Source organism: Convolutriloba macropyga, chromosome 7, assembly GCF_964194025.1.
Source record: "Convolutriloba macropyga chromosome 7, txConMacr16.3, whole genome shotgun sequence".
Classification (NCBI taxonomy): domain Eukaryota; kingdom Metazoa; phylum Xenacoelomorpha; order Acoela; family Convolutidae; genus Convolutriloba; species Convolutriloba macropyga.
Genome location: NC_134474.1, coordinates 72,481,217 through 72,498,956, shown reverse-complemented (window position 1 = coordinate 72,498,956; position 17,740 = coordinate 72,481,217). Strand labels below are relative to the sequence as shown.

Below are 17,740 nucleotides of genomic sequence, written 5' to 3'. Positions count from 1 at the left end.
GCTTAGCTACCGAATCAAATCGTTGTTACTATCACGTGTGTTTATTTTCATTTTCCTCATTGTCAATTTTGCGGGAGTTTTTTAAGGCACGATCTTGTTGGTAACAACTTTCAAACCTACTGTTCTAACTATTACGCCACTCCTCTGAAACTCGAACCTTGGTATCTCTTATAGCGCCTTCACTTGTTCTTTCTTCTTGCTAAAAGCTTCATCTCTCTGGCCGACAGCCCATTAAACAAGTAGAACCCATTGTCCAGCAATGACAGGCTTATCGAATTAAATGAATATTCTTCCAATAATTTACACTTACACAATCATATTGAAATTTCCCCTCAATTGATCTCATGATTCATTATCCGTCTTCAAATAAATTCGTCTTCGTATTCTGTCTCCCCTAATTTTTTTTTTGTTTTTTTTTTAGTGAACAAGTATCTGGAACCTGATTGGCTAGTCAATTACGACGAGAGAGCTCAATGTATCAACAGAATCGGTTCAAACACATCGTGGTTCACACACAAACAGTTGATTCAATACGCCAACATGCTTCAGTCAAATCAACCCTCAGTGATGACGTCAAACAACCTATTCGAGGGCGAAAAACTTCTGTGGAAATTTGCCAACCTTTTCCCATACCTCAACGATACATACGCCCGAAAAGTTTTGTACCAGATCGGTCAAAACTCAGAAGATCGAAAACAAGCTTTGAATTTTCTATCTCAGCTTAGCTGGCCGACCAATCCTTTCCATAATTCAGTCGCTCGAATGGTGCTGCGAATGTTCAAAAAAGAATCGACATACACAAATCAAAAAGACATTGACATCAACCGCAAGTCTAACATAATCTGTTCGCTTCGGTTTGACTTTTTGCTATCATTGTCGAAAATTCAACAAATAAAGCGCCATTACTATTGCACAGAAACAGGAGAACTTAAAATGTCTCCAATATTAATTCCTACATTCATAAATCAGTACCAAGAAATTCAGATGTTAATGGACACATCTAACACAATAATACAAGAAGTTTCTGATATTACACAACTACCTATGGAAATTTTCAAACACCAAGTGGACAAAATAATCGATAACAACTTGTTCAGCCGCTGTTCACTAAGCCAGTTGCAGTATATAGCTGAAAACTTACCCGATATAACTGAATCTGAGACAAAAAGCAGAAAGAAAAAATTATGGCAAATAATCGATGCGGGGGAGGTTATCGAAATCAAAGTCAATCCACCGCCAAATGAGGGCGAAAATCTAATTGCGGATAAAAATAATTCGGCTGATTCGGAGATAACAGAAACTAAATCAACTCCACGTTCGTATATTATCTATATAACTCTGTCCAGTACAAAACTACATACAACATTCCGATTAGCATTAGTTTGCTTTACCTTAAAATCGCTATTTTTGTAGATAATTAAATTATAGTATGTCACAAAACTTTTAAAACTTTAGTTTATAATTTTAACTCTTTAATTTGATTCTTTAATCAACAGTAAAATCTTAATTCTCTAACAAGTTTTCTAGTTCAAAATGTCAAAAACGATTTGACTGCAGGCCTTAGAAACGGTGTCCCATTTTTTCACCCCTATTCATTTAACCCCCTATCATTTAACCCCGATTTATTCACCCCTGTATCATTTAACCCCACTATCATTTCACCCCGATTTTAATCCCTATAAAATAAGGATTATTAAATTAGCAATAAAATTATTTGGCCATGCCTCGCGGGCCATGGCCATGCCTCAGCGGCCCGTGGGACTTGATATGAAACTATCACAACCGAACGTGGGATTAATCTATCCACTTAATTATGACAAAACATGCCTTTGATGTCGACTGCTAATTAGCGGGATGAAATGATAGAGGGGTGAAATGATAGAGGGGTTAAATGATAGAGGGGTGAATAAATCGGGGTTAAATGATAGGGGGTTAAATGAATAGGGGTGAAATGAAGTAGAACCCTTAGAAACAATTGAGAAAAAATAAAGATGACGTTTAGTTTTAAAAGGAGTATCTAGGGAACAAATTTTCGTATAAAAGTCACAATCACGTCGTTATCATCAGAAAGCCTTTGAAAAAAGAACCAATCGTTGAAGATACGTTTTCAAATTTTTGATTTATCGAGAAGATATTGAGGCTTAAAGTTCTGAAATTTGTAACTTTCTCAACTTCTCATATTTCAAACATCGAGTTAAAATTTTCTTATCTATTATACCCTTGATTCAATGAAATGAAGTGAGGGTTGAGAACATTATGCCAGCTAGCCTGTTTTTGCCTAGTTACTTTTGTCACTTTGATGTTTTGGAGAAATAGAAGAGGAGTATCTTTAAAAAGTTCCTGTGAAAAGGTCAATGACGAGGCATTATCGGAAACTTAAGTTTTTGGCCCAGGTTTTTCCAGTCTTCCGATTGGATTTTCTCGGTTTTTCACACCGTTACACCGCTTAAACCCGAATAAAAACTATTTGGCTGACCAAAAAAATTTTCCCCCAATTTCCAAGACGTTTCCTGCATTTTTAAAGTTCAGTTAAACAAAGTTGCATTAAGGAAAAAACCTAAAAAAACTATCTGTGAAAAAAATTTTCAATTTATTGCTTCTCGACGAAAAAACAAGCTTTAAAAGTTTAAAATAGTCTATAAAAATGATATTTTTACCCTTAAAAATTTCATTTTCTAATATCTCTAACATCACGAAAAGGGGTTTTCAATTCGCTGCTTCTCGATGAAAAAAGCCATAAAAGTATAAATAATTCTCCAATTCAGAAGGTTTTAATGCCCGTAACATTTTGACATGTTTACGCTATCTGTCATATTTTCTAGTGGGTATTCGTATTCTTTCCATTATATGACTGAAAAGTCCTAAGGTAAATAAGGCCGAATGAGCACAGAAAGACACTTGCCTAGAGATAACAAAAAGTTAATGCAAAAAGTTTATAAACCGCGAGAGGTAAACGGAATATATATTTATTTGAGATCGTACAAACATAGCCTCATGGCTGACAGCTTTAAAGGAAACTAGCAGGCCCGCAAAAGCATCGCAAGAAAATCATTTAAAAGAATAGGTTTAAAATTGAGATTTTTTCGTACCAGCTGTAAGCCATGCCCATCCTTCAACAGCCAGAGGTATTACGTTACGTTACCGATGTGTTTGGTTTAGAATATTACGCCAAGTAACACCAATTTTTTGAATAAAGACTTAATTGGCTGAGCTATCTTGCAAATTTTAGTACCGCTAAGACTTGTAAAGATAACGAACTTCTACATGCTGGCAGAGCGCAACTCATATAAAACATTAATCTACAGGTTTAAGGTGCGGTAAAATAGGCGAAGCGCGGATGAGAATTAAATCCTAATTTTTTGGAAAAAAATCGCATCTTTCGAGATCACATTTTATACTCCCAAATTACCTATAAATTCAAAGTCCAACACCCAAACACGAATGAACGATTCATCTCCCCCATACTCAAAAGAGCTGCGGCACTTACAGCTGAAAGCCCCGAGGGGATTACATGTGCTGCAAGTGCCGACCAACTGGGAGCGCGAAAGCTGGAGATGAAAAGTCCTAACGTGTCCAAGTGAAGGACTTGGCCAATCTTCCTCCATCATAATTGGAGGTGAATATTAACAATCTACTACAGTAGATGAGGTCGTCACAACGAAGGAATCTTAAAATCGTGCTTAAAGAAAGTGAGAAAAGAATGTGAGAAAAGAAAGTGAGAAGAGAAAGTGAGAAAAAGTGAGAAAAGATAGTGAGATAAGAAATGGGAGAAGAAAGTGGGAGAAGAAAGTGGGAGCAGAAAGTGAGGAAAAAAAGTGAGAAAAGAACGTGAGAAAAGAAAGTGAGAAAAGTAAGTGAGAAAAGAAAGTGAAAAAAGAAAGTGAGAAAAGAAAGTGTGAAAAGAAAGTGAGAAAAGAAAGTGAGAAAAGAAAGTGGAAAAGAAAGCGAGAAAAGAAAGTTAGAAAAAAGGGAGGAAAAAATGAGAAAAGAAAGCGAGAAAAGGAAGTGAGAAAGAATGTGAGAAAAGAAAGTGAGAAAAGAAAGTGAGAAAAGAAAGTGAGAAAAGAAAGTGAGAAAAGAAAGTGAGAAATGAAAGTGAGAAAAGAAAGTGAGAAAAAAACGAGAAAAGAAAGTGAGAAAAAAAAGAGAAAAGAAAAAGAGAAAAGAAAGTGAGAAAAGAAAGTGAGAAAATAAAGTGAGAAAAGAAAGTGAGAAAAGAAAGTGAGAAAAGAAAGTGAGAAAAGAAAGTGAAAAAAGAAAGTGAGAAAAGATAGTGTGAAAAGAAAGTGAGAAAAAAAAGTGAGAAAAGAAAGTGAGAAAAAAAGCAAGAAAAGAAAGTTAGAAAAAAGGGAGGAAAAAATGAGAAGAAAGCGAGAAAAGGAAGTGAGAAAGAAAGTGAGAAAAGAAAGTGAGAAAAGAAAGTGAGAAAAGAAAGTGAGAAAAGAAAGTGAGAAATGAAAGTGAGAAAAGAAAGTGTGAAAAAAACGAGAAAAGAAAGTGAGAAAAGAAAAAGAGAAAAGAACAAGAGAAAAGAAAGTGAGAAAAGAAAGTGAGAAAAGAAAGTGAGAAAAAAAGTGAGAAAAAAAGTGAGAAGAGAAAGTGGGAAAAAGAAAGTGAGAAAAGAAAGTGGGAAAAGAAAGTGAGAAAAGAAAGTGAGAAAAGAAAGTGAGAAAAGAAAGTGGGAAAAAGAAAGTGAGAGAAGAAAGTGGGAAAAGAAAGTGAGAAAAGAAGTGTGAAAAGAAAGTGAAAAAACGAGAAAAGAAAGTGAGAAAAAAAATAAAGAAAAGAAAGTGAGAAAAGAAAGTGAGAAAAGAAATTGAGATAAGAAAGTGAGATAAGAAAGTGAGATAAGAAAGTGTGATAAGAAAGTGAGAAAAGAAAGTGTAGAAAAGAAAGTGAGAAAAGAAAGTAAGAAAAGAAAGTGAGAAAAGAAAGTGAGAAAAGAAAGTGAGAAAAGAAAGTGAGAAAAGTAAGTGAGAAAAGAAAATGAGAAAAGAAAGTGAGAAAAGAAAGTGAGAAAAGAAAGTGAGAAAAGAAAAAGAGGAAAGAAGGAGAAAAGAAGGTGAGAAAAGAGAGTGGGAAAAGAAAGTGAGAAACGAAAGTGAGAAAAGAAGGTGAGAAAAGAAAGTGAGAAAAGAAAGTGAGAAAAGAAAGTGAGAAATGAAAGTGAGAAAAGAAAGTGTGAAAAAAACGAGAAAAGAAAGTGAGAAAAGAAAAAGAGAAAAGAACAAGAGAAAAGAAAGTGAGAAAAGAAAGTGAGAAAAAAAGTGAGAAAAAAAGTGAGAAGAGAAAGTGGGAAAAAGAAAGTGAGAAAAGAAAGTAGGAAAAGAAAGTGAGAAAAGAAAGTGAGAAAAGAAAGTGAGAAAAGAAAGTGAGAAAAGAAAGTGGGAAAAAGAAAGTGAGAGAAGAAAGTGGGAAAAGAAAGTGAGAAAAGAAGTGTGAAAAGAAAGTGAAAAAACGAGAAAAGAAAGTGAGAAAAGAAATAAAGAAAAGAAAGTGAGAAAAGAAATAAAGAAAAGAAAGTGAGAAAAGAAAGTGAGAAAAGAAATTGAGATAAGAAAGTGAGATAAGAAAGTGAGATAAGAAAGTGTGATAAGAAAGTGAGAAAAGAAAGTGTAGAAAAGAACGTGAGAAAAGAAAGTAAGAAAAGAAAGTGAGAAAAAAAAGTGAGAAAAGAAAGTGAGAAAAGAAAGTGAGAAAAGAAAGTGAGAAAAGAAAGTGAGAAAAGAAAGTGAGAAAAGTAAGTGAGAAAAGAAAATGAGAAAAGAAAGTGAGAAAAGAAAGTGAGAAAAGAAAGTGAGAAAAGAAAAAGAGGAAAGAAGGAGAAAAGAAGGTGAGAAAAGAAAGTGGGAAAAGAAAGTGAGAAAAGAAAGTGAGAAAAGAAAGAGAGAAAAGAATGTGAGAAAAGAAAGTGAGAAAAAAGGGAAGAAAAAATGAGAAAAGAAAATGAGAAAAGAAAAAGAGAGAAGAAAAAGAGAAAAGAAAGTGAGAAAAGAAAGTGAGAAAAGAAAGTGAGAAAAGAAAGTGAGAAAAGAAAAAGAGAAAAGAAGGTGAGAAAAGAAATTGAGAAAAGAAAGTGAGAAAAGAAAGAGAGAAAAGAAAGTGAGAAAAGAAAGTGAGAAAAAAGGGAGGAAAAAATGAGAGAAGAAAATGAGAAAAGAAAGTGCGAAAAGAAAGTGAGAAAAGAAAGTGAAAAAAGAAAGTGAGAAAAGAAGGTGATAAAAGTGAACGAGAAAAAGAAAGTGGGAAAGGAAAGTGAGAAAAGTGAGGAAAAAAGGGACAAAAGAAAGTTTGAAAAGAAAGTGAGAAAAGAAACTGAGAAATGAAAGTTTGAAAAGAAAGTGAGAAAAGAAACGAGAAAAGAAAGTGAGAAAAGAATGTGAGAAAAGAAAAAGAGAAAACAAAAAGAGAAAAGAAAAAGAGAAAAGAAAGTGAGAAAAGAAAGTGAGAAAAGGACGTGAGAAAAGAAAGTGAGAAAAGAAAGTGAGAAAAGAAAGTGAGAAAAGAAAGTGAGAAAAGAAAGTGAGAAAAGAAAGTGAGAAAAGAAAGTGACAAAAGAAAGTGAGAAAAGAAAGTGAGAAAAGAAAGTGAGAAAAGAAACGAGAAAAGAAAGTGAGAAAAGAATGTGAGAAAACAAAAAGAGAAAAGAAAAAGAGAAAAGAAAGTGAGAAAAGAAAGTGAGAAAAGGACGTGAGAAAAGAAAGTGAGAAAAGAAAGTGAGAAAAGAAAGTGAGAAAAGAAAGTGAGAAAAGAAAGTGAGAAAAGAAAGTGAGAAAAGAAAGTGACAAAAGAAAGTGAGAAAAGAAAGTGAGAAAAGAAAGTGAGAAAAGAAAGTGAGAAAAGCGAGAAAACAAAGTGAGAAAAGAAAGTGAGAAAAGAAAGTGAAAAAGAAAGAGAGAAGAGAAAGTGAGAAAAGTGAGAAAAGAAAGTGATAAAAGTGAGTGAGAAAAGAAAGTGAGAAAAGAAAGTGAGAAAAGAAACAGAGAAAGTGAGAGAAGAAAGTGAGAAAAGAAAGTGAGAAAAGAAAGTGAGAAAAGAAAGTGACAAAAGAAAGTGAGAAAAGTGCGAAAAAAAGTGAGAAAAGAAAGTGAGAAAAAAAGTGAGAAAAGTAAGTGAGAAAAAAAAGTGAGAAAAAAAGTGAGAAAAGAAAGTGAGAACAGAAAGTGAGAAAAAAAGAGAAAAAAAGTGAGAAAAGAAAGTGAGAAAAGAGAGTGAGAAAAGAAAGTGAGAAAAGAAAGTTAAAGAAAGTGAGAAAAGAAAGTGAGAAAGAAAGTGAGAAAGAAAGTGAGAAAAGAAAGTGAGAAAAGAAAGTGAGAAAAGAAAGTGAGAAAAGTGAGAAAAGAAAGTGAGAAAAGAAAGTAAGAAAAGAAAAAGAGAAAAGAAAAAGAGAAAAGAAAGTGAGAAAAGAAAGTGAGAAACGAAAGTGAGAAAAGAAAATGAGAAAAGAAAGTGAGAAAAGAAAGTGAGAAAAGAAACTGAGAAAAGAAAGTGAGAAAAGAAAGTGAGAAAAGAAAGTGACAAAAAAAGTTAGAAAAGAAAGTGAGAGAAGAAAGTCAGAAAAGAAAGTGAGAAAAGAAAGTGAGAAAAGAAAGTGATAAAAGTGAGTAAGAAAAGAAAGTGAAAATCGAAAGTGAGAAAAGAAAGTGAGAAAAGTGAGAAAAAAAGGGAGAAAAGAAAAAGAGAAAAGAAAGTGAGAAAAGAGAGAAAAGAAAGTGAGAAAAGAAATTGAGAAAAGAACGTGAGAAAAAAAGGGAGAAAAAAAGTGAGAAAAGAAAGTGAGAAAAAAGTGAGAAAAGAAAGTGATAAAAGTGAGCGAGAAAAGAAAGTGAGAAAAGAAAGAGAGAAAGTGAGAGAAGAAAGTGAGAAAAGAAAGTGAGAAAAGTAAGTGAGAAAAGTGTGAAAAAAAGTGAGAAAAGAAAGTGAGAAAAGAAAGAGAGAAAAGAAAGTGAGAAAAAGTGAGAAAAGTAAGTGAGAAAAAAAGTGAGGAAAGTGAGAAAAGAAAGTGAGACAAAAAGTCAGAAAAGAAAGTGAGAAAAGAACGTGAGAAAAGAAAGTAAGAAAAGAAAGTGAGAAAAGAAAGTGAGAAAGAAAGTGAGAAAAGAAAGTGAGAAAAGAAAGTGAGAAAAGAAAGTGAGAGAAGAAAGTGAGAAAAGAAAGTGAGAAAAGAAAGTCAGAAGAGCAAGAGAGAAAAGAAAAAGAGAAAAAAAGCGAGAAAAGAACGTGAGAAAAGAAAGTGAGAAAAGAAAGTCAGAAAAGAAAGTGAGAAAAGAAATTGATAAAAGTGAGTGAGAAAAGAAAGTGAGAAAAGAAAGTGAGAAAAGAAAGTGAGAAAAGTGAGAAAAAAAAGGGAGAAAAGAAAGTGAAAAAAAAATCAGAAAAGAAAGTGAGAAAAGAAAGTGAGAAAAGAAAGTGAGAAAAAAGGGAGGAAAAAATGAGGAAAGAAAATGAGAAAAGAAAGTGAGAAAAGAAAGAGAGAAAAGAAAGTGAGAAAAAAAGTGAGAAAAAAAAGTGAGAAAAGAAAGTGAGAAAAAAAGTGAGAAAAAAAAGTGAGAAAAAAAAGTGAGCAAAATAAGTGAGAAAAGAAAGTGAGAAAAGAAAGTGAGAAAAGAAAAGGAGAGAAAGGAAAGTGAGAAAAGAAAGAGAGAAAGTGAGAGAAGAAAGTGAGAAAAGAAAGTGAGAAAAGTAAGTGAGAAAAGTGCGAAAAAAAGTGAGAAAAGAAAATATGAGAAAAGAAAGAGAGAAAAGAAAGTGACAAAAAAGTGAGAAAAGTGAGAAAAAAAAGTGAGAAATGAAAGTGAGAAAAGAAAGTGAGAAAAGGAAGTGAGACAAAAAGTGAGAGAAGAAAGTGAGAAAAGAAAGTGAGAAAAGAAAGTAAGAAAAGAAAGTAAGAAAAGAAAGTGGGAAAAATAGAAAAGTGAGAAAGAAAGTGAGAAAAGAAAGTGAGAAAAGAAAGTTAGAAAAGAAAGTTAGAAAAGAAAGTGAGAGAAGAAAGTGAGAAAAGAAAGTGAGAAAAGAAAGTGAGAAAAGAAGGTGAGAAAAGAAAGTGAGAAAAGAAAGTGAGAAAATAAAGTGAGAAAAGAAAGTCAGAAGAGAAAGAGAGAAAAGAAGAAGAGAAAAGATAGCGAGAAAAGAACGTGAGAAAAGAAAGTGAGAAAAGAAAGTGAGAAAAGAAAGTGAGAAAAGAACGTGAGAAAAAAAAGTGAGCAGAGAAAGTGAGAAGATAAATAGAGAAAAGAAAGTGAGAAGAGAAAGTGAGAAAAGAAAGTGAGAAAAGAAAGTGAGAAAAGAAAAAGAAAGTGAGAAAAGAAAGTGGGGAAAGTTAGCAAAAGAAAGTCTTTTTGATAGTTGCTCTCAATCTATCTATTTCGGGGCACTTTCTTAAGGCCCTGCTCAACTTTTTAGGTTTCTTTCTGTCAGACTCTTGGCTTTTCGTTTTATAGACAGAATAATTTAATGCCGTCTGCAACCGCTCAACAGCAACCATAATTTGTTGCTCAAATTTTTTGATCTCAGCTTTAAAGCTTTGCTGCAGTCCTTTTATTGGTAAAGCCGTCATTTCTGAAAGTTATCTTTAACGAAGAGAAGCGAAGAACGTTTTAGCCAAGAAAAGCGAAGAAAAGTTTTAGCGAAGAAAAGTCAGGAGGATAACTGAATTGCAGGATAAGAGTCTGAGAAAATGAAAAAAATCTGAGCAAAACCTCACAAACCTTTAGAACAGTTCAGATCTGCCCGCCCTAATTAATTTTAATCACCAATGGATGCTTACCAAATCGTTGGCCATCTGGGATATGCAAAAAGGAATGATATGTAAAAAGAACAATCAGTATTGCATTAAAGCAACTCAATGTAACGGTTAACTTCAGTTAAATGTCAACAGCTCAAAGTCTCACACGCGTGCACGCAAACACACATACATACACACACACGCGCGCGCGCAAACAGGTTCACACACAAACGCACAAGGATAAAATTAAGTTGTTGTACTCCAAGCCATGGTTAACGTCAGTTAAATTTTATCAGTTGAAGGTCACAAACACACACACACACACACAAACACAGTCACATAGACGTAAGCGGTCAAGTTAAAAGAACGTTCGAAAACAAATCGAACGTTTGAAAAGCAAGCAAACGTTCGAAAACTAATCAAACGTTCGAAAACGAATTGAACGTCCCAAAACCGTAAAGAGCAAAATGGTCATGTGAATGCCTACGTGCACACACACGCACACAGACATACGCATGCACGCTCACGGACACACGCACGCACACATAAAAACAAGTCACAGAACACGCTGCATGTTTAAGGACCGTTAAAACATGTGAAGATTGGCGCTTAAACATGGTGGTATAGGATGCATGTATTACGCTAGGCTGATGTTTAAGGGACGCTAAAACATGTGAAGATAGGCGCTTAAGCATGGTGCTATAGCATTCGAGTTAGAATTAATATATAGAAGCATAAAAGAAGCTTAATACCGACCAAACCGAGGAAAATGAAATATAGATAAACAAAAAAGTTGCGACAAACCAAGTAGGTCCCCTACGATACCGTTTCTGCTAAAAAATACTCATACGTTACAGACTTATCGACAATTAAAACAAAAGCAAAGATAAAATGATTAACGTCGGAAAAATTGCTCTCAAATGACAGACGGGCGTAAAATTTTCTCTACGTTTGCATAAATATCAGACTCAGGTAGGGTTCGAACTCTAACCTCCTGAGTCGGTTTCCTTCACTTCGACAGAGGCATTAACCACTCGGCTATCAGTACCTTGTCAACGTCTCTTCAACGATCGATTTTGTTTGAACAATTTAATTTCGGAGTGAGCAATTGAAATCACTCAAAAATCAAGAAGTGCGCAAAAAATTCACTTGAGAACTCAACGATTACTCTAAAAGACAATCACAAACATGGTTAAGCAAAAAATCTGCATAAAAAGACAAGTTTATAATAAATGCTTCTCATTCGAGAGCAAATGAAAAAAAAAACACAAAAACAGGAGAACAGTTCATTTGAATAGAAATGGTCCATCAAAACATGCTTGCGCCTCCAATTAGAAACATAGCTGGCAAATTGCTGGAAAATAGCCACAATAGCTTCATAGATTTGTAGTCTCAAAAAGAAGGTAAAAAAGACAGACAAAAACAAATTTATTATTTTCACTAAGGGCTGAGATGTTAAATTTTGATTAAGACTCTGTAAAACTTATTGCTGTTTCTATTTGCTGCTCTTAATTAATCCTCAGTTAGAGTGACAATCACTCATTCGACCTTATCTCTTTGAATTAATGCAAAGAAAAGTCAATTTCAGAAAGAGGAAGTCATTTTTAAGAGTGAAGTACGTCATGTGTGACCACAGATTTAATCACGCGAATGAACAAAACACTAGCTCCACTAAGAGTGAAAAATAACGTCACGCACACATTTCAATTGCATGAACGAAAGAACAACAAGCAGATTTGAAGTGGTTGTGACGCCATATGGTTGTAACAAAAATCTTGACGGCGAAATAAATAAAAAAAAAACAAGAGAAGGCCAATAATAACCTCAGCTATCGCTTCGCGGCTATTAAACAAAACCCAAAGAACAATTCTTAACAAACACAAAGACAAAATTTACACATAACAGAACATGCGCAGAAAATAGAGAAAATTTTTCTCTTAAATCCATTTTGTCAAACAATAAACAGAGTTAAATAAGACGGAATGCTTTCGAACAATACAGGCAGATCAAATTAATACTGACGATGGGTTCAAAATAAACAGACAGGTGGAGGCTCGCATAACTTTCGGACGGTAGTCAGAGACCGTAACCACTAAGCAAAGCCTGCTTTTCTATCGACGAGCTTACAATCACCGTTATGATAGCAAGAGACTCAATTTTGGAAGAGCACTTCAGATCGCGCAAAATTTAAAATTCAAGTGCGAAAAACTCAACCGAGAGCAAAAGAATAGCGCAAAAACAAAAAGGCAAAAATTTGGCAAAAAACTCGTTTACAAAAATTGCTTCACACTTCCTTCATGAGCGATTAACATCCCAATTTGATACAAATCAAATAAATGATTTCCGAAAACACCAAAACTACTAACACCAATCAGAAAATGCCAAAATACAGAAAACTTAATTGGCAAATATTATTTGACAAAAGAATAAAAAGCTCCGAAAAGATTCTAAAAGTCTAATAAAGGCCTGAAATCTTTTTGAAAAATACTCCAAAGGTACAACTGCTTGTAAATATATGTAGAAAAAACACCCGATGAAAATCAAAAAGGCTTTGAAAAATTCTTCATTCCACCCTTTACTGGTGTTGGCTAAAAATGTTGGCTAAAAAGGATGAGAAATGACGTAACGCGCGCAAATGCCGTTAGTCAGAGGGAAAAGTCAATCACAAAATTCGACTTCTTCAGCTTTGCTGTGTGAAAAAATGTGCAACGAAAAAGAGCGTCAGACGACGAAACAAAAAATAAGATCACCGGAACATATCTCCGCTCAGCTTTAAGCTTCGCAGCTATAAATCTGTCATTTTATCATGATAGCCGGCAGATTGCCTGAATAGCTCCGAAAGAATAGACTTGCGTGCCGTATAATAAAGATAGAAACAGAGACAGACATAAGTTGAAGAATGTAAATATGTAAAAAATTTAAGCGATAAATTAATAAAGCTTGTTAAAACTCATTGCGCAGAAACCTTTTCATCAGGGACCTTTATAACTCATGAGTTCCTTTGACTTCAAACTATTTCAAAATCAACTTAAATTTTAAAGTGCAAAAGTCATTTTATTGAGTGAGGTAAATAACTATGATCAAAATCTAATCACGCAAAAAAAACTTTTGCTAGAGAGAGTGAGAAATGACGTCACAAGCGCAAATGCTGTTAGTGAGAGGAAGAAGTCATTCAGGAAATTAGAGTCTTCCAGCTTTGCTGTTATGAACAAATTTAAAACGACAAAGAGCGTCAGAAGACGAAACAAAGAACATAGCCGGAGAAATTTCAGAAACGACTTGAAGTATTATCCCACGAAAGAACAAACTTTTCAAATACATTCTCCTTGCAGAAAAAATCAATGCAGAGAAAACAAGTCTTAAGTCAAGGGAAAAAAATTTGCCAGAAAAAATGTCATGAAAAATTAGACAACCTCAAATTTATTTTCAAGTAGTACAAGTACACATTCAAACAAAAACCGTTGTTTCATGCAATGGAAACTAGTTATCCTACAAAAATAATCAGCTAAGCTATAATTAGCTCACAAGCAGCTATTTTTGATGAAAAGAATAAAAAAATAAGAGAATTGTGTGAAATTTCTCAAAATTTTTGTTAAATTGCATAGGAAGACTTTTTTGTAGCAAAGGAAACTTGCATTCTTTGTAATAAATAGAGCCTACACAAATGTATAAAAAATCTACAGGTCCTAATTCAGCATCTCAATTGAAACCCATTATGCTTATGTCAGCTAACAATCGACCTAAGGAAATTTGATAACCTAGTTCACTATAACTTAATATGATTTAAGGACAGGGCTTTATCGGTTTATCCCTTTTCTTTTGATTTTGTTCTTTTGAAGTTGACTGTATTTACTACACTGCGTAATTCCATGCCTGACAGAAATTGAAATCTGTTCAGTGAAACAGTGAGTGAGCAAAGTCAGACGTCAAGCATGAAAATCGTGATTTCTACAAAACGAAAAACGTGATCAAAAAGTAAAGGGAATTAAAAAAAGGAGAGCACCTAAATAATAGCTGTTGAGATGCTGACGGCTGTTAATAATCAATTCATTAAAACGATACAATAGGTCAAAAATATCAGAAAAGATTTAAAAACAGAACATAATTCAAAGGCGAAAAATTGTTTAGAGTGAAAGCTGATATCCCAAAAACATTTGCAGAAATTAATCACAAGTCAAAATTTTAAAAGGCATTTCAGAAAGTTCTCATTTGCGCAAATGAAATCAATTGCCACTAAAAAATTATTATGAAAAAGGTTAAAATCATTTATCAGTAACTAATAAAAACAGAGGTGGCAAAGCCATAGGTCTTAACAAAAAGATATACTGATACGTGCCAGAATGCGAAGAATATGAATAGAAAAAAAAAACAAAAAAAATAGTCCTGACTTTTCAGAGAAAAACATCAAATTGAAAAAAAACATAAAGTAGAAAAATAAAAGCTTTCAATTTTTAGCATACGAGGCTCGGAAAAAAATACAGCTATCCTCCTCTATAGATTAAAAAGTAGAAATAGTCCAATGATTGGAAACAACAAAAAGAACCAACCAAAATTGCTGTTATGAAAAATAAGTTGCCAATTTTCATAAACGGAACGCCACACAACAATTCAATTATTAGTAAAAGGAAATTAAAATCCCTGACTGTGCACAAAAAGACTTTTCCTAGTAATTAAATCCAAAAACAAACAAAAAACACTGATATCAATTGCTGAGGTTCGCATAATAATACAGCTTTTATATTCAAATTATTTCCACAAAAAACTAAATTGTACGCTGTGTACAATTTAGTTCTTTGTAGAAATAATTTAAAATAAAAGCTGTATTATTATACGAATCTCTGAAATTGACATCACAGTGTTTTTTAGTGTCTAAAAATTCTTTTTAAATACAAAATGAACACATGTTTCCCATTTTTTCAATTCCTATTTGTATTTTTAATTTGTTCTATTTTGAATCTTAAAGCAGACTTTGTTTTTTTCAAAAAACAATGCATATGACAATATACTCTTGATCTTGCATATATTTAATGCCTCTTTATAACGTGAGGCTTTATAACTTCAAAATTGTGCACCAGCTCGCCCGATTTTGACAGTTTTTTAACCAATTTTTCTGTTATTTGTTTGCTTTTGGATTACTAGCAAAAGTCTTTTTGTGCACAGTCAGGGATTTTAATTTCCTTTTACTCTTAAATGAATTGTTGTGTGGCGCTCAGTTTATGAAATTTAGCAACGTATTTTTCATGAAAGCAATTTTGAAAAAAAATGGGTGGTCCTTTTCGTTGTTTCCGATCATTGAACTGTTTCTACTTTTTAAACTATACACGAGGATAGCTATATAATTTTTTCCTAGCCTCGTATGCTAAAAAAGGAACGGTTTCTTTTTCTATTTCATGTTTTTTCAGTTTGATATTCGTCTTTCAAAAGTCAGAAACTAGTCTGTTTTTTTTTTCGTTTTTTTACTATTCATATTCCTCTTATTCTAGCATTTATCATTATATCCTTATGTCATCAGTAAATTGTCATATGCACTGTTTTTTTCCGCTTTAAGATTAATTTAAGAAAAATATTCGCTTTAAGATTAAAAAAGAACAAATTAAACAAGTCAAAAATGAATTAAAAAATTGGGAAATATGTGTTCATTTGGAACTTAAAACGCCTTATTAGATACTAAAAAACACTGTGATATCAATTTAGACGCTGCGTACAATTTACTTTTTTGTAAAAATAAATTTTATAAAAGCTGTATTAATATGCGAATCTCTGAAATTGATATCACAGTGTTTTTTAGTATCTAATAATAATAATAAGTTTTAAAATCCAAAGGAACAATTTTTAAATTCGTTTTTGACTTTTTAATTTGTTCTTTTTTGGATCGTAAAGCGGATTTTTTTATTTCAAAAAACAGTGCATATGACAATTTTGATTTACAAAAAACGGAGCCAATTGGACAAGAAAAAGGCTAAAAGTTGCTATCTATATGCGGCATTTTGTCAAAAGACACTTTTTAAAGTCGAAAAGTTATTCACTGATCGAAGTGTATGATAAAAAACTTCTCTCGCTCAGAAAAAAAATTAGTTCAGACGGCGGTTTTACTCTTCTCTTAGGTCAAAACGCCGTCTGAACGAATTGTACTTCCGGTAAAAAAAAAACCTTAAGAAAACCAATAGTCCTCCGAGTCGTAAAAATCAAGATCACTGCAATATAGCTACCCTCAGCTTACAGCTTTCCAGCTATAATAAAAAGAAAAGAAAATTTTCTTCCCGTGCGCAGTTTTTGTACTTCACACACTGTGAATAGAGAAGTCACAGATTGAACACATAAGAGTCATCATTACTTCTCTCGTGAAAATACTAGAAGCCCAATAATAGCTGGATGAGCAGATGACGCGGCAATAGACAACGCAAAAACTATCCCAGGTGTATGAAAAATTAACCATTTTTCGCCCCTCATTCGGTTGTTCGACGTCGGCATAGACAAATTTCGCAAATTCAGAAGGCAAACAAGAATGCACGAAAATCTAAAACCGAATGTCGGATGCAACACATAACGCATACAAAAATTGACTAAAAACAGACGTACACTTATCGCAGTAAAATGCACATTCTAAGCCATACTTACAAGAAGTCAACTCGTCGTAGCAATGCATAAATGCAATGCAGGAATCCATGAATTGGTGAAGTGGTCGCCTGCAACAGTTTCATTCCCACCATCCTGTCCAACATTCCCGACACGTGATTGGTCAAGTGCTCCACCAATAGAAACAGATTGTTCGCTCTTGAATAATCGACTTGTGGACGCGTTTCATTTGAGATTATTTCAAATACATGGGGACTCAAAGAAAGCAGCTCAAAGAGGTTAGCTGCTGCAGGATACTGTTCTGATTTGAGACTGCGTGCGAACACGAAAGCCTGTTTCAACAATCTACTCGCTTCTTCGCGCTGCTGGACCAGAGAGAGCTGATCAGCTGGAATCAACATGAAAATCTCCAGTGCCAGATCCTAAAAAGGAGTTGAAACTAAAAAAAAAACTACAGATATCCTAAAAAAGCTACAGACATTTCTAAGCAAACATTTCCAGAGACTATGCACTCTTTCCTAGTGCAGTAATCAGCCAACACTTTATTTTAGTTAGGACAACCAGAAAAATTCGAGTATAAGTATGCAAGTCGAATAAACCTGTAACCTCAATTGCGCAAAAAACTGACTGCTACAGATTTTGCAATTTGTAATTATATCAGGCGAGCATTGTTTTCCAATTAATAGACAAAATGGTAGTTCTGTACACACACATAATCCGGAAAATTTCCCTCCAATTCACTTCTATTTGTCTGTTAATTATGTCTGAATGTAAAATTATCGGAGTACTTCCACCAAATGCATTGTTGAGTATGTAAAAAAGGAGCTCCCTTTCAAATATTTTGTTTTCTATGAAGTATCTTGGATGCAAAATACGGGTTCACAGCTTTTTTTATACCAACTGAGAAAAAGATATTTAAGGGGTTTAGCCTATTAGAATTTCAGCATAAAATTATTATTCTAACATCTAGTCGTCCAATCATGGAGGAGAAAATCATCATAGTGAAGATCGAATATCTAACCTTATTTATTTGTACCGAATCATGGAACATTCCCATCAACCTCTTCAGCCGACAATTGACAAATCCATCTTCAGTTTTCTCCGCAGAATCCTCCGACACAATCCACTGGACAATGTGTGCCTTCACTCCATCTAGGTGGAACAACACTCCACCTCCACTTGATGCAGACTGTGATTGTTGTTGATTATGAACAAATATCGAGAGGATATCCTTCGCAAACTGTAGAGAAAGGTGCTTGCGTGAGTAGCTGGCGTCCAAGTAGAAAGCATCCCAGCACACACCCAGCATCCATACCAGAAAATCCTGTTTCAAAAAATAACAGTGGTTGAAAAATCCTTTTAACAGTTGGTTATTTAAAAAAAATTCAAATAATTCTGAAATTTTTAATGTTCGCCTGGACCATGTAAAACTTAAGTAGC

The 17,740-nt window shown here is 33.7% G+C and overlaps 1 protein-coding gene across 1 annotated transcript in view; it reads right to left on the bottom strand.

Moving 5' to 3' along the window:
• Window positions 1-17,740, bottom strand: part of LOC142343309 (tRNA (32-2'-O)-methyltransferase regulator THADA-like) — a 160,072-nt gene that overhangs the window by 83,633 nt on the left and 58,699 nt on the right. Inside the window, exons 12-13 of the mRNA XM_075395137.1 lie at window positions 17,322-17,624; window positions 16,343-16,722 (exon numbers count right to left, since the gene is read on the bottom strand). Of these exons, the coding sequence (XP_075251252.1) occupies window positions 16,343-16,722; window positions 17,322-17,624 (683 nt within the window). The remainder of the gene's footprint in view (window positions 1-16,342; window positions 16,723-17,321; window positions 17,625-17,740) is intronic.